Genomic DNA, 13711 nt, shown 5'->3' on the forward strand with positions numbered 1-13711 from the left:
ATTAGGGGATCGAGCCCCACATCAGGCTCCTCCGCTATGAGCCTGCTTCTTCCTCTCCCACTTCCCCTGCTTGTGTTCCCTCTCTCGCTGGCTGTCTCTCTCTCTGTCGAATAAATAAATAAAATCTTTAAAAAAGAAAAAAAAAATTTCCCTCCTCCACTATTTGGTTACCCTGAGATGTATAGAGTTCATATAGGAAATGTTCAATACATGGTTGATTTTTCCCTTGTATTTACCAGTTTTCAGAGTACTAAGTTGGTTTCTTAACATTCTTCAAAAGTGGTCAATGAAGGTTTTTCTTTAATATCATTTTGACTTCATGGCTTTAAATACGTTTGATACATTTCAATCCATTGCAGTTATTTCTTTAGTGATACTTGAATTTTCCTACCTTTGGCAGCAGAAGACTCTTTAAGCTGGCTAGTGGGTGTTTTTGATACAATTCTAGTGATCTTTGATAGCATCCTTGCTTAATAGTATAACAAGATATTTCTGATTCATTGTGTACATTTCCTGTCTTAAACCTGGAATTGGACATTTTCCTAAGAGACCCTGGTTTCTTTTATAGGTAAATGTTATTTAGAGTATGCAAGCTAAGGGTACATTGCTTGTAGATTGGTTAATTTAACAGTTTTTCTTATATGGGGTCAAAAAAAGCAAAGATTACCTGTTACCAGAATCAGTATACTTGTAGCTTACATATCTCTATATGTAATCGAGTCCCTCATCAGGCCCCTTGCTCAGCGGGAAGTCTGCTTCTCCCTCTGTCTCCCACCTTCTCCCTCTTACCCTCTCCCTCGAACCCTCCCTCTGCTTGTGCTCTCCCTCACTCTCTCACTCATGTGTGCACTCTCTCTCAAATGAATAAATTAAAAAATCTTTAAAAAAGGTTTCCCAAAAGAGGGTTCAAGTCCTGGGGACTTCTTTGTGGTACTAAGTTAGTCATTTCAGTACTCTGAATCATACATAACCTCTACTTCAAAATAGAGATAATATTGCCTACACAGATTTTATGGGGACCAATATTGAAAGTACTTGATAATGATAGCTAACATTTGCTAGGGATTTTTTGTGTGCCAGGTTTTATGCTACATCTTTTGCCTACTTGATTTCATTAAATCAGTATAAAAGGACAAAAGATACCGTTATTATCTCCCTTTTATAAAAGAGAATATTGCAGATTAGAGAGGCTAAGTACCTTGCTGTTTCCATAAAGGGAAGTTAGGATGATCCAAAGAAGCTATGGTCATTAAGCAGCTCAGGAGGTAGATTTCCTTTCCAGGAGAAGTGAGCTAAATTAAATAGAGAATCTACAACTGGAGTATCTGGAGTTTAACTGAACATAATTAGTAATAGTAGCTCAAATTAATTTTTTAAAATGCATTAAGCTCATGGTCAAAAGCTGAAAGAATGTATTTGGATTCCATTACAACCAGTTATGGGGGAAAGAAAACTCAGCAACTTGGATTCCAGATTGGGCTGTTTGGGGGTGGAGGGAGGATGGAGGAGTATTGGGGTTTTTTTTTAAGTTTTTTATTTTAATTCCACTCTAGTTAAAATACAGTGTTACATGAGTTTCAGGGGTACAATATAGTGATTCAACAATTCTATACATTACTCAGTGCTCATCATGGTAAGTGTACTCTTTAATCCTCATCACCTATTTCACCCATCCCCCACCCCCAAATTGGGCTCTTTTACAAACTGGCTCTTTGACTTTGCCAACTGATTTATTCTCTTTAGGCCTGAGTTCTTCAACAGAGGAGTTAACCTACATATTTCAGAGGCTAATGTATTGGGATTAGAATAGAACACTAATGCTTGGGTATGGCTTGGCAATAACTTACTATTCATATGCAGAATTAAAAAAAAAACCCCATATAACAAATATATAGCTTCCATTGATTCAGGTTTCTGAATCATTGAAAGATTCGTTGATTCAAAATACTCAGTGGACACATACTATGTGCTAGGCTCTGTAGCAAGTGGTTTCTAGCAAATACTGAACAAAATGAAGTCCTCATTTTTCTAGTTTACATTCTAGTAAGGGAAGACAGAAATGAACAAATAGGTAATATACACTATGCCAGATGGTGATAAATACTACAGACCAAAAGATAAAAGGGAAGTTAATGGTGAAGGGAAGTATCCAGCCCCAGTACCTTCTTTGCTCTTCCTTGAGTGCACCAGGCCTACTACCAAATGTGTGCCAGCTCACTCATTTGTCTTGAAACACTGGGCCCCCAAATATCCTCATAGCTAACTCCCTCTCATTCACACAACACCTGCTCACTGAGGCCCAACACGTGGAAAATCCCACCCCCCTCTCTATTTTCTTTCCCTAATATCTAGTATAAATCCCTTATTTGTATGTTTAGTATCTGTCTCCTCCAGCTAGAATGTAAGTTCTAAGAAGACAAATCTCTTTCTTTTGTTCAAGGATACATTTTCAACAGTGCCTGATAAGAAGTAATGCTTAATAAATTGATGAATGTAAAAACTGATTAGTAGGTGAATGAATGAATTAGGAGTGTGATCTAGAAAGTATTCTCTGATGAGGTGACTAAATGGTAGACATTTAAAAATTAAAACTTATGGGGGGCACCTGGGTGGCTCAGTCAATCGAGTGTTTCACTCTTGATTTCAGCTCAGGTCATGGGGTCATGACATCGAGACCCGTGTCAGGCTCCCTGGTCAGTAGGGAGTCTGCTTGGGATTCTCCCTTTCCCCCTCCCCCTCCCCTCCTCTCTCTCTCTCCCTCTCTTTCTCTCAAATAAATAAATAAAACTTATGGAAAATTATTGATTAAACTTTGCTCCATCCAGTTGATAAACTATTATGTGGCTTTAATGATGACATTCAAATGACATTCAGATGAGATAAGGATTATGAAATAGCATGAAACTACTTATAACATGGTTAAGTGAAAAACACAGGACACAAAATTTTGCATGTATTTTTTATTACAATCATGTAAAATAAAGTCTTTAGAAGAAAGGCTAAAAAGAAATACACTGAAAGTTACCAGTATGTATTAATAGTGATTATTGGTGACTTCCCTTATTATTTTTTCTATTTTCCAAATTTTCTATAATGTGATTATATCATTTTTGATATGAAAATAAATGTAATTTTTAAAAAGTTAGTCTATGTAATGATACCTCTCATTCATAGTATTATAAAAGTTTTTTTGTTTTGTTTTGTTTGTATTTCACATTTAGAAATTAGACCTTAACCATGTCCGTAACTTGGACAAGGTGGACCCGGAATTGAAAACAGTGCACCTGGATTGCAAATTTTTCCTAAAAAGAGAAAAGAGGTGGTGGAGAAGGTTGAGTCAAGTCTCATGCTTTCTGTTACAGCATCATACCTATCTGGAGTTTACCTTCCAAGTAGATTTTCTCCAGGGGTAGGAAATCCTATCAATTGAACATGCCTCTCAACAGAACACAATGCCTAAGTGGTTTATAAATAGAACATAACATCAGAAAGAGGAAATTGCCCAAGCCCCTGTTTTATCCTAAGTGTTCCCATTACTTTGGTGATCAAGGAAGATAGTTGGAGGTTAGCAACATGTATTAAAGCCAAAGTATGCATGGGATGTGCTATTCCATTTACTCTTCAAAATAATTCACTGAGGTGAGAATCCTAGTAACAAATTTTGGATGAGAAAATGGGAAATATAAATAACTTACCTGGAGTCGCACATCCAGATGAGTAATGAAACCATGATTCAAATTAGATTCAAACTGACTCTAAAACCACGGCTTGAAGACTGACATATGGGGACCACAGTATCAACTCTATCTTGCTAGAACCCCTTCCCAGTAGCACTTCTGGGTCCCTTCAATGTTTATTAAATTTTTTTTAAGTGATCGTTTTGCTTGTAAAAGACGCGAACCACATTTTTATTGGCATGACATCAATTTCTGGATCTCGAGCAATGTCAGCCTAGGCAAGCGTGACTACTATCCTGCAGCCCTTTATAGTGTTTAATTTGCCAGGGTCTGTGAGAGAAGGACCCATAGTGGGTAAGAGAAGCGCCATATGGGAATAGATGGCTTTGCAATGAGGTGGGAACAGCTCCCCTCGCCTCTGCACCCGCATGAGAAGCCACATCAGGACCTGGTTCTGCGGTCAGTGTGCACAGGTAGGGAACAGAAGCCCAGCATGAACCTAAGGCTGGAACTAGGAACTTTGCATTTGGTCCTTTTCAGTAGATCGAGTGACCAGTTCATACCCTGAGGTGACCTCTTCTTTTGAGTCAGATAATTACTTAGTAATCTGTTCTTAATACATTGCTGGCCAGAAAAACCAGGCTTTGAAATCAATAATTTAATATGTATATGTGTACACACACAAACATACATTCATATAAAGACTAAAATATCCTAGGTCTGGTTTAAATACAAATTAAACATTCCAGTAATGAAGAAGACTGCACTGACTTTATTCCTGGATCTGGTTTCTTAGCCAAATCAGAGCCAAATAAAGCAATATGTTCGTGTTTATGTTAAGTGACATACATAATGTCTACTTATGATACCTCTCAATGGATTTCATAAGAGAAAAAAAGACCGTCCTACGTTTCATCTCTTCCCTAAGTGACTACAGGCCATACAGTTCCCTTTAAACTCAATTAATTATCTCACCACGGAGCACTCTGAGAACCTGCTAAAAGCAGCAGGCAGAGTGTTATTAATGAGCCAGGACAGGAGAAAACCCCAGAGCAGCCGTCAGCCGTCTTCGTCCCTCTGCAGTCGGCTCCTTCGTACCCCTGATAACAATGACAGGAAAATTTCTCCTCCATCGCTTCCAGGTCTGTATCAGATGCTTTTCCTTGCACGGTAAATTCTCCGTCCTGGGAGGCCTCTATGTGGTAACTTGCAGGGTTCAGGTGCAGGTAATCTGGAGCTTTCCATACCTTCCTTCTGCATCTGCCGTTCCTCCTACAGAGGTGGAGGCTGCACACCTCAGCCGCTCTGGTCACATTGACTATGTAGCTCCCTAAATCAGAGCTCACATACTGCTTCACCCTTGTACAGTTGCCCTAGAAATGTGGAAACAAATGGGGTTTAGTGGTTTGGGGCACTGATAGGCTTAGAGCATCTAGGCCCTCAAGGCAGTGCTTTGGCCTTGAGTGAGACCTAACATCTTGGCTCCAGTTGGTTGGTCTCTTAGGCTCAGGTGCTGTAACACAGGGGCCCTGATCAGAAAGGATGAAAGGTCCAAGGTCAGGAGACTGAGAATAGGTTACACCAGGGCTAAGCAACTGAACTTGCAAATGGGCCCCAGAGTCAGCATATAATGACCCTGCCTCTTCCAATTTACATCCTTTTTTTCTCCTTCTAGCCCCCAAGTTAATGGGTGTGGAAAAAAAAAAGAACAACCCCAAATTAGAAATCATGCCAGAGCTGCTGTCCTCTGGCTGCCTTTTGGGTGTTGTGGTACCTTTCACGGTTGTGTAGGAACCTGAATCCTCATAGTCTACCGACTTATTGTTAACAGTCAACCTGTAGGTTCCTGGATTTTCCTGTTAATTGTGCTCAAATATCAACTGCCCTGGGTTCCGGACTTCTGTATACAATTCAAACACAGGAAAGCCTGGAAGGCCGACTAGGTAATTTTTTTTTTTTTTGGTTCCTATTATGTGTTCTAAACAGAGGCCACCTGGTTTGTGCATTCAGCTTCCTCCCGTGAGCCGCATGGGCAGGAGGGGAAATACCACGTCTAGAGAGTCAGGCATTGATTCCCCCCACTTCTACCTAATTCTTATATTGGACAGAGGAAACTTTTAACCTGATATTGTCACAAACAGTTTCATGAAAGATATCTTGACAGGAACAAGTTGAGCCTGTGCAATTCTAAGAATAATATCAGATCATCACAAACTTGCAAAAAATTCAATTAAACAAAAAGTGTTGAAGATACGAGTATTACAATTCCAGGCAAATGTATCGTACTACAGAGATAGAAACAAACAGCATCTGGAAATACAAAAGAGATTGTGATTAATGGGGATTGGGGAAAACTAGAAAGACTTACTAGAGTAAATAATAGCTGGGCTGGGAGAAATTTGAAGAGAGCTATAGATCTCATTTTAAATGCTATTAATTTTTAGCTAATTTCCCCATAGAGGAAAAATAGATTCAACACGGAGATTAAAAAGTTGCCATCTGTTTCTTCTTCTCAAAATAGGATATAACACATGTTATGTAGTAGTTCAATGCAAGCGCTCCGGAGTCAAACCGTGGTTAATGCCAGCTTCACCGTTAACCAGCTTAGCTAGCTGTCACCCTAGTTGGATCTCCTCTCTTGTTTCTTCATTCTATAAATGAGAATGGTAGTCTCTACCTCATAAGGTTTATTATGGCCAGCAAGTGAGCAAATCCAAAACAAAAAGCATTTAGCACAATCCAAGCACATAGTAAGTAGTCAACAAATGTCGGTATTGGGATTACTATCTTAACAAAAGTTAATAATACTATTAAGCTCCTTCTATATATTAGGCACTGATTTGGATTTTAATTATATATTTTTTAAAGATTTTATTTATTTATTTGACACAGAGACAGCCAGTGAGAGAGGGAACACAGGCAGGGGTAGTGGGAGAGGAAGAAGCAGGCTCCCAGCGGAGGAGCCTGATGTGGGGCTGGATCCCAGGACTCCGGGATCACGCCCTGAGCTGAAGGCAGACACTTAACGACTCAGCCACCCAGGCGTCCCTGGGCTTTAATTCTAAAGCTGGATTATTGTGGAAGCCATGAGAGCTCTGACTGGAGTTAGCTGTACAAGAAAAGAGCAAATACTTTAAATAATATTAAGTATACCTTCAAGGTCCTGCCTTACCTCAGACGAAGTTAAATTCATGTCTCCCCAGATAACAATGCCTGCAGCTCCCAAGGCAGCACTTTCTCCAATGGTACTGATAAGGTCTTGCTAGATTGAAGAGAATAGAGTTCATTATTCATTTGGATATAAAACAGCACGCCAGGGATTAGGACTAGAGGCTGAGTGCAATATTAATAGGATGATTCTCCACTTTCTTAGGGTAACACAATTGTTGAATAAACCAAGGCTCGAAAATTACACTCCATAATTGTATGGAAAAAAATGTATTAAATATTTTTGAAGAAAAACCTGCATTTTGCCAAACAGGGTATCATTTTGGTGACAGCCTAGAAATAGCCACCAGAAGCTGTTTAATCAAACCAGCCATGTGTACATGACCCAGAAGCAGAATCCAAAAGTTTTTCTTCTCCAAATGCGGAATACCTCGCATTCCTCTAAATTCTCTTCCCAACTTGCAACACACGAGGGCTTCACCTTTGCAGGGACCCGGAGGGGTTTTGTGTCGTTGGCATCCCAAGGCCAGGCAAAGCGACACAGTGTTAAGGACCCACAGGCTCTGATTTGGTCCACCCTTATATTTGGTCTCTGAAACTATTTGTATATGATGTCAAAGTTCCTGACTTAATGGCTTTGTTTATGACTCCTCCAGTCATGGTAAAGCTGCCGGACTTTTTCTCAATATGTTAAGGGTAAAAGAAAATGAAATTTCAGCAGGGGAATTTTGGTTTTGTAATCCTGAAGGATTTAAGTGTTTAAGGATTAATATGGATCCAGGCCATTTCAGAAGGAAATTAGGAGTTGAAGGTATGCAGTTGGTTTCCTACTTTAAGGTCTCCTAGATAAGTTTACTAAATTATAGTTAAGTCTCTCACTGTTTAGGATACTAAGCATTCACCTTTTACTCCAAGGATGAATTTCCATCAGTTACATGCTGGAAAATGTAACTGGGTGATTTGGTGGGAAATAAAAACAGAACTTTATAATTGTATTTTGCCTGGGGCCTTTTATATTAAAATCAACACCTGAGAGATATATCTTCTTATCTGACAGGTTTATGGTCCACTCAACGGTTTTACAACTTCAGTGTTTGAAGTTTTATTCTTCTGGAGATTTTCAAGAAGGGCGGAGCTTGGGTTAAACTACTTTCCCTTTCGGGCTCATATCCATTTCCATTTCTATGACCACGGAGTGCACTGAATAGGTCAGAGCTGAAAGGAAGGAGTTTTCATGAGGCTCTAATGAGAGTGGAAGTGAAATGTTTTTAAAAAATATCTGTGATGTGAATATGGGAGGAGCCAGTCATGTAGTACCCAGAATGAAACTCTGCTGGGTCTACACCCATTGCCTCTTTTGGCAAAGAAACAAGGACAAGGGCACCTCCCTCCACTCACTTTGAATTCAGTGAAGCCATAGTCGCATGACATGATCAGAAGCGCCAGATCCCCCAGTGGCCTTCCATGAATTCCTGTTACATGTGTGTTACACCTTTTTCAGCTGTTCCACAGTTCTTGAATATTCGATTCTGGGTTTTGTTTTTTGGGGTGGGTTTTTTTTTTTTTTTCAATCTTTCTTCTCTTTGCTTTTCAGTTTCAGAGGTTTCTTTCTTTTTTTTTTTTTTTAATTTTGTATTATGTTATGTTAGTCACCATACAGTACATCATTAAGTTTCAGAGGTTTCTATGGAGACATCCTGAGGCTCAGGGCGTCTTTCCCCAGCCCCGTGCAGTCTACTAAACAGGTGTATCAAAGATGTTCTTCATTTCTGCTACAGTGTTCTTGATCTCTAACACTTCTTTTTGATTCTTTCTTAGCCTTTCCATCTCTGTGCTTACATTGCCCATCTGTTTTTGCATGCTGTCTACTTTATCCATTAGAGCCCTTTGCAAAGTCATTATAGTACTTTTAAATTTCCAGTCTGAAAATTCCAACATCCCTACCATATCTGAGTCTGGTTCTGATGCTTGTTCTGTCTCTTCAAATTCTGTTTTTGCCTTTTAGTATGTCCTGTAGTTTTTTGTTTTTCTTGATAGCTAGACATGATTTAATCTTTTCTTGACAGGCAAATAGCTCATACTAGGTAAAAGGAACTGTTATAGATAGGCAGTCAGTAATGTGCTAGTAAGATGTAGGGGAAATGGAAGGGTTCTTTATAGTCCTATGATTAGGTCTCAGTCTTGTAGTGAGCCTTTGCTTCTGGACTGTGAAATTCATTAGTTGATCAGTTGTGTTTCCCCTTTTTAGGTGGGATAGGCTGGCTAGATGGGGCTAGAGCAGGTCATTTCCTTTTTGCAAGTGGAAGACTAGAGCCAGCTGGAGGTGAGTATTTCCCTTTCCCCAGTTCACTTAGGCTCTGATAAGTCCCCAGTAGGTCTGGCACTGGTTAAATAGTTTCTTCTGAGGGCAGACCTTGTGAAGAAGAACAGAATGTTCTTGAGTATTCAAAATAGTTATTTTTTACCTCCTGCCCCTGCCAGATAAAAACATTTTTCTCTGATATTCCTACGAGTACCTAATAAGCTTTTGGAGGGAAAACTCACAAAAGCATATCCCTACCCATGACCGAGTCACCTGGAGTTTTTCTCTCTCGTATTTGTGAGAGATGGTAAGGCAATTTGCTGCTTATTGGTAAATCGTTTTTCTAGTCCTAACTACATGTGTATGTGTACATATGCACAAACACACACATACACAAACACACTCTAAAGTGTAGATGTCAGGCGCTGGCGGGCTCAGACAGTGGAGCATGTGACTCTTGATCTCAGGGCTGTAAGTCTGAGCCCCACATCGGGTGTAGAGATTACTTAAAAATAAAAAATCTTTAAAAAAATAAAGTGCAGCTATCTTTGGGAAGATTAGAAAAGGAAGCCATTATTAGTCATTTATGATTTGGTATAAGTATCAGGTTTTTTAAATTTTGTGGGCAGATTTTTATGGAGGATTGAGTAAAATGGTGGTAAACTGATGGTTTAAAACATCTGGAAATACCTCACCATCAGAAAGTTTTCAGAATGATACAGAATGATTTCTGGGACTGCCAAAGAGAACGGTTTCCTGATGAGACCCTAACTGTTGTTCCCTCTTTCCTTAAAGCAGAAATATTTCTGAGACTGTAGCTACTCGAGGAAGCTTATCTAGGTTTACAGAATGTGCAGAATGTACGGGTAGTGTCAACTAATCTTTCAAAATGAACACTTTGTCCCTTAAAGTGTATTGTTTCTTCCAAAAGTAAATTTATTATCATCAAAGATAGAAACTTGTTTAAGCCAAATATAAAAAAGGAAAGAAGTTTCATAGAAGAAAGTAATATTTAACTTTCAGTGCCAAGGTCAAGAAGATCTAGAGGACTTTTAAACCTCCCAGGTAGTATTGATTTCCTATCATTCTTAATCATTTGTTGATGACTTTTCTGGGAAGTACAAATATCAGTTCCCAATAGAGACTTTTTTCTTCTTACTCATCTCATTAGTGATGTCCAAGGCATAGCATTTACCAAATCTTGATACATCTGTGCCTTTTCCTTCTCTGAGGATGAAGCTGTATTCTCTATATGCTCCATAGATACCTACTGTTCATGCTAAAGCCCTCATGTGGGTTTCCCGAGCCTCCTTCCTTGGATGCTTCACGTGAAGTCTGAACATCTTTAAATGTGAGTGTATGAAAATACATGCTGGTGAATTGAAACTTGTAATGGTGGAGAAGGAGGACATGTGATAAACCGATAATATCCAGTAAGATCTTAAAATACCACTGCACCACCCATGTGAAGGCCTGGACAAGTCTCATTCTTATCATAGATAAGATCATAGTCTCTTATCATAGTCTCTTCTTAGCATAGAAAGTTTACATGTAATTATTGAAGTCCAACCATTAGAGCAGCATCTACTTTTAAGTGTTTATCTCTAGAAGTTTCCATTTGAGTTACTAGAGTAGCAAAGGGAGAAGAAGGAAGGGAAAACTGGGCTGAAAGTTCATCTATTTTAAAAGTTGCCCTTATGGTTTCTGGGAGGACTTTGGCTACAATGGTAAAATAAACAGAATAAGCCTTGTATTTGTAAGTTTTACCCTAGGGTTGCAAAACCATCTACTAGTGATGAATTTATGATTGAATTTAAAAACTCGCACCACTCTTACCAACTTTCCATTAGCTATGGTCATAGTCCAGAATAAACCAGATGGCTAACCTATAGCTCCAACTACTTTTTACAGATTTGCAACACGCTTATGGCTTTAAAAAAATTTTTTTTCCAATTTTTTAAAAAATTTTTATTATGTAAAATTTTTTTAATTTTTAAAAACTTTTTAATTGTGATAAAAAGACATGTTATAAAATTTACTGCCTTCACCATTTCTCAGTGTATAGTTCAGTAGTGTTACATATATTCACATTGCTGTGCCTCTCTTGTACCTGTTATCAAAACTAGTATTATGCATTAAAAAGACAAAACTTTTTTCTCTTGACATTAGATGGCAAGGCCAGAAGCAAGAATGCTTCCAATTACACTTCCACATGTGAGAGCAAACTGCTCCATTTTAAAATATCCTCTCTGATTTTCCAGCCTGTCCACCACCAACTGCTTCAATAAAGGCCAGTTGTGAGGGAGCACCGTCAAAGGTGGGGAGGAAGGGGGAAGAAGTTGCTCTTATTGCCTTTAACCTTCCCTCCATACTGTGTTCCTTAAAAGAATAATAAATAAGGTAATTAAAATTCAGTTGGCATAAATGAAGAGTCTAAAGGCATGGCTAGTCAAAGGAAGAGTTATGCTCCTTTCTAAGAGACCACTAATTGGGAATTCTTCAAAAAACATAACTAACAAAGAAATGTCTCTTTTAGGGGCGCCTGGGTGGCTCAGTCAGTTAAGCATCTGCCTCTGGCTAAGGTCATGACCTCAGGGTCCTGGGATCATCCTCTTGCCAGGCTCCCTGCTCTCCCTCTCCCTTTGGGGAGTCAGCTTCTCCCTCTCCATTTGCCCCACCCCCTGCTCATGCTCTCTCAAATAAACAGAAAACATCTTTAAAAAAAAAAGAAAAGAAGTATCTCTTGTAAAGACAGGGAGGAAATCCCCCCATCTTTGGCAAGGAGTGTCTTACCTTAGAAAGAAAAAATAAAGGTTCATTTCTGTAGCCTAGCCTTGTGTAGACGAATACAGGCAGAGCATAATCATGGGATGTCATGGTGGAGATCCTCATGGATTCATGCACCCGAAATTGTGAGAAGCGCAGAATGTTTTCGTTGTCTCCAAGAGATTTTCTGACACCAATAGAAGGATATAAAGCAGCACTGCTATTCCAGAGCCAAGAGAGCTCATTGTTTCTCAAAACTTCCTCTTCTGGGCATGACCCAGTATAATTCGGGGCATAAACATTATAATTGTGGCAATCAGGATATAAATAATAACCCCAGAGGCCCTTGGGTCTACTCTTCATTCCCAATTCAATGGTTTCCTTCATGAAGGCTTTTGCACTTTCTTCAAATGTTGCTTTGGCTAAATCTTCAATATCAGTAGCTGATATGTTCTCTTGCATATCAGAAATCAGCTTTCTTGACTTCTGTCTGTAGACATCTTTTGTGTTCCAGTTACGGGCCCACTGGGGTCGCCAGTATTCCCAGTCTATAACAGCAAGTCCACTGAAATCTTCAGCAGGGATGTAATAATTAATATCTTGGTCGGCTTTTTCTAGATGCACTTGCAAACTTATGTTCTGGGGGAGGCCCCCATTAATGGGAACCCCCTGTGATGTATACCATGGATAGTATCCCAATCTGTTGACATAAAATATAGTGACATTTTGCCCCCTGGCCTTGGCCAGTGGGCTTCCAATCACCTGAAACATTTTCAGATTTAGTCCTATATTGTATTTTATCAAACACTGATCTGTTGGAGCATTCCAAGCAGCTATGAAAGGTTTCCTTTGGTAAATTGGAAGTCGGGCAGGTTTTAGAGAAGAGATAGACTTCAGAATGATGAATATGACCAGCCATGATGTGAGATGTATTGGTTGAACAACACAAAACCTTAATTGTCCTTCAGATAATACTTTCATGATAAGATAAAACCTTATCTTCTGCTTTAATATACTGTGGAAGACCTGTAGGGAGATATAATTTTCTATTAGTGATATTTGGAGGAAAAAGACTCAGATACCGGATAGGTATTATTGTTGTTGTTACATATTTATATTTTAAAGTGCTTTTTATTTAAAGGATTGAATATAAATAAATTGAGCTATCGAAGCAAGGGTAGTGACTGAGCTTCTATTCAGGGGCAAGCAATGCAATTCAATAAGCATTCATGGAACTTCAGATCCTATGTCCAGAATACAAAATGAACAAGATATGGTCTTTGGCCTCAAAAAAAAAAAAAAACCCTCATGATCAAATTAAAAAATGTAAAGTTATGTCAACTATCATTTTGGAAAACTCATCAAATCCTGGGTACCATGCTTAAGGTCTTTATAAAATATTCATCTCATTTAATCTTATAATAACTTTTTATTATTTCATTAAGTAAGCCTAAATGTCAGGATGCTTTCCCAGGCTTCCTTGCGGCGAGGGTACAGATTTGTGTTCGTGGCCAGGATCCATCCTACTCTAGACCGTGTGTGTGTGTGTGTGTGTGTGTGTGTGTGTGTTTCTTTTTTCCTACTCCAGACTTTGAGTTGAGATCTTGGGAATCAAAGAGCCTAAAAAAGGTGGTGGTGCCAGAAATTCCAGGAGTGGCAGTGCCCGTTGGGGCATCCAGAACCAGATAGCCATGGTATTGGTGTTAAGTCGCAGCATTGTCCTCATGGGACAGCACTTTTCTGCTCAAGTCAGTGAGGTTTCGCTTTGGTTGGTTGTAACCAGGAACTCCGACTGACG

General features: G+C 39.2%; 1 protein-coding gene across 1 annotated transcript; it reads right to left on the bottom strand.

The window, feature by feature from the left end:
- Positions 1–4592: 4592 nt before the first annotated feature.
- Positions 4593–12894, bottom strand: HYAL4 (hyaluronidase 4). Its single transcript, XM_008705826.1, has 3 exons — positions 11941–12894; positions 6850–6939; positions 4593–5050 (listed from the first exon to the last, which is right to left on the bottom strand). Exons 1-3 carry the CDS (start codon positions 12892–12894, stop codon positions 4649–4651), a joined length of 1446 nt encoding a protein of 481 aa, XP_008704048.1. The 3' UTR covers positions 4593–4648.
- Positions 12895–13711: the final 817 nt, after the last annotated feature.

This window comes from Ursus maritimus, unplaced genomic scaffold, assembly GCF_017311325.1.
Source record: "Ursus maritimus isolate PB19 unplaced genomic scaffold, ASM1731132v1 scaffold_3, whole genome shotgun sequence".
NCBI classification, from domain to species: Eukaryota; Metazoa; Chordata; class Mammalia; order Carnivora; family Ursidae; genus Ursus; species Ursus maritimus.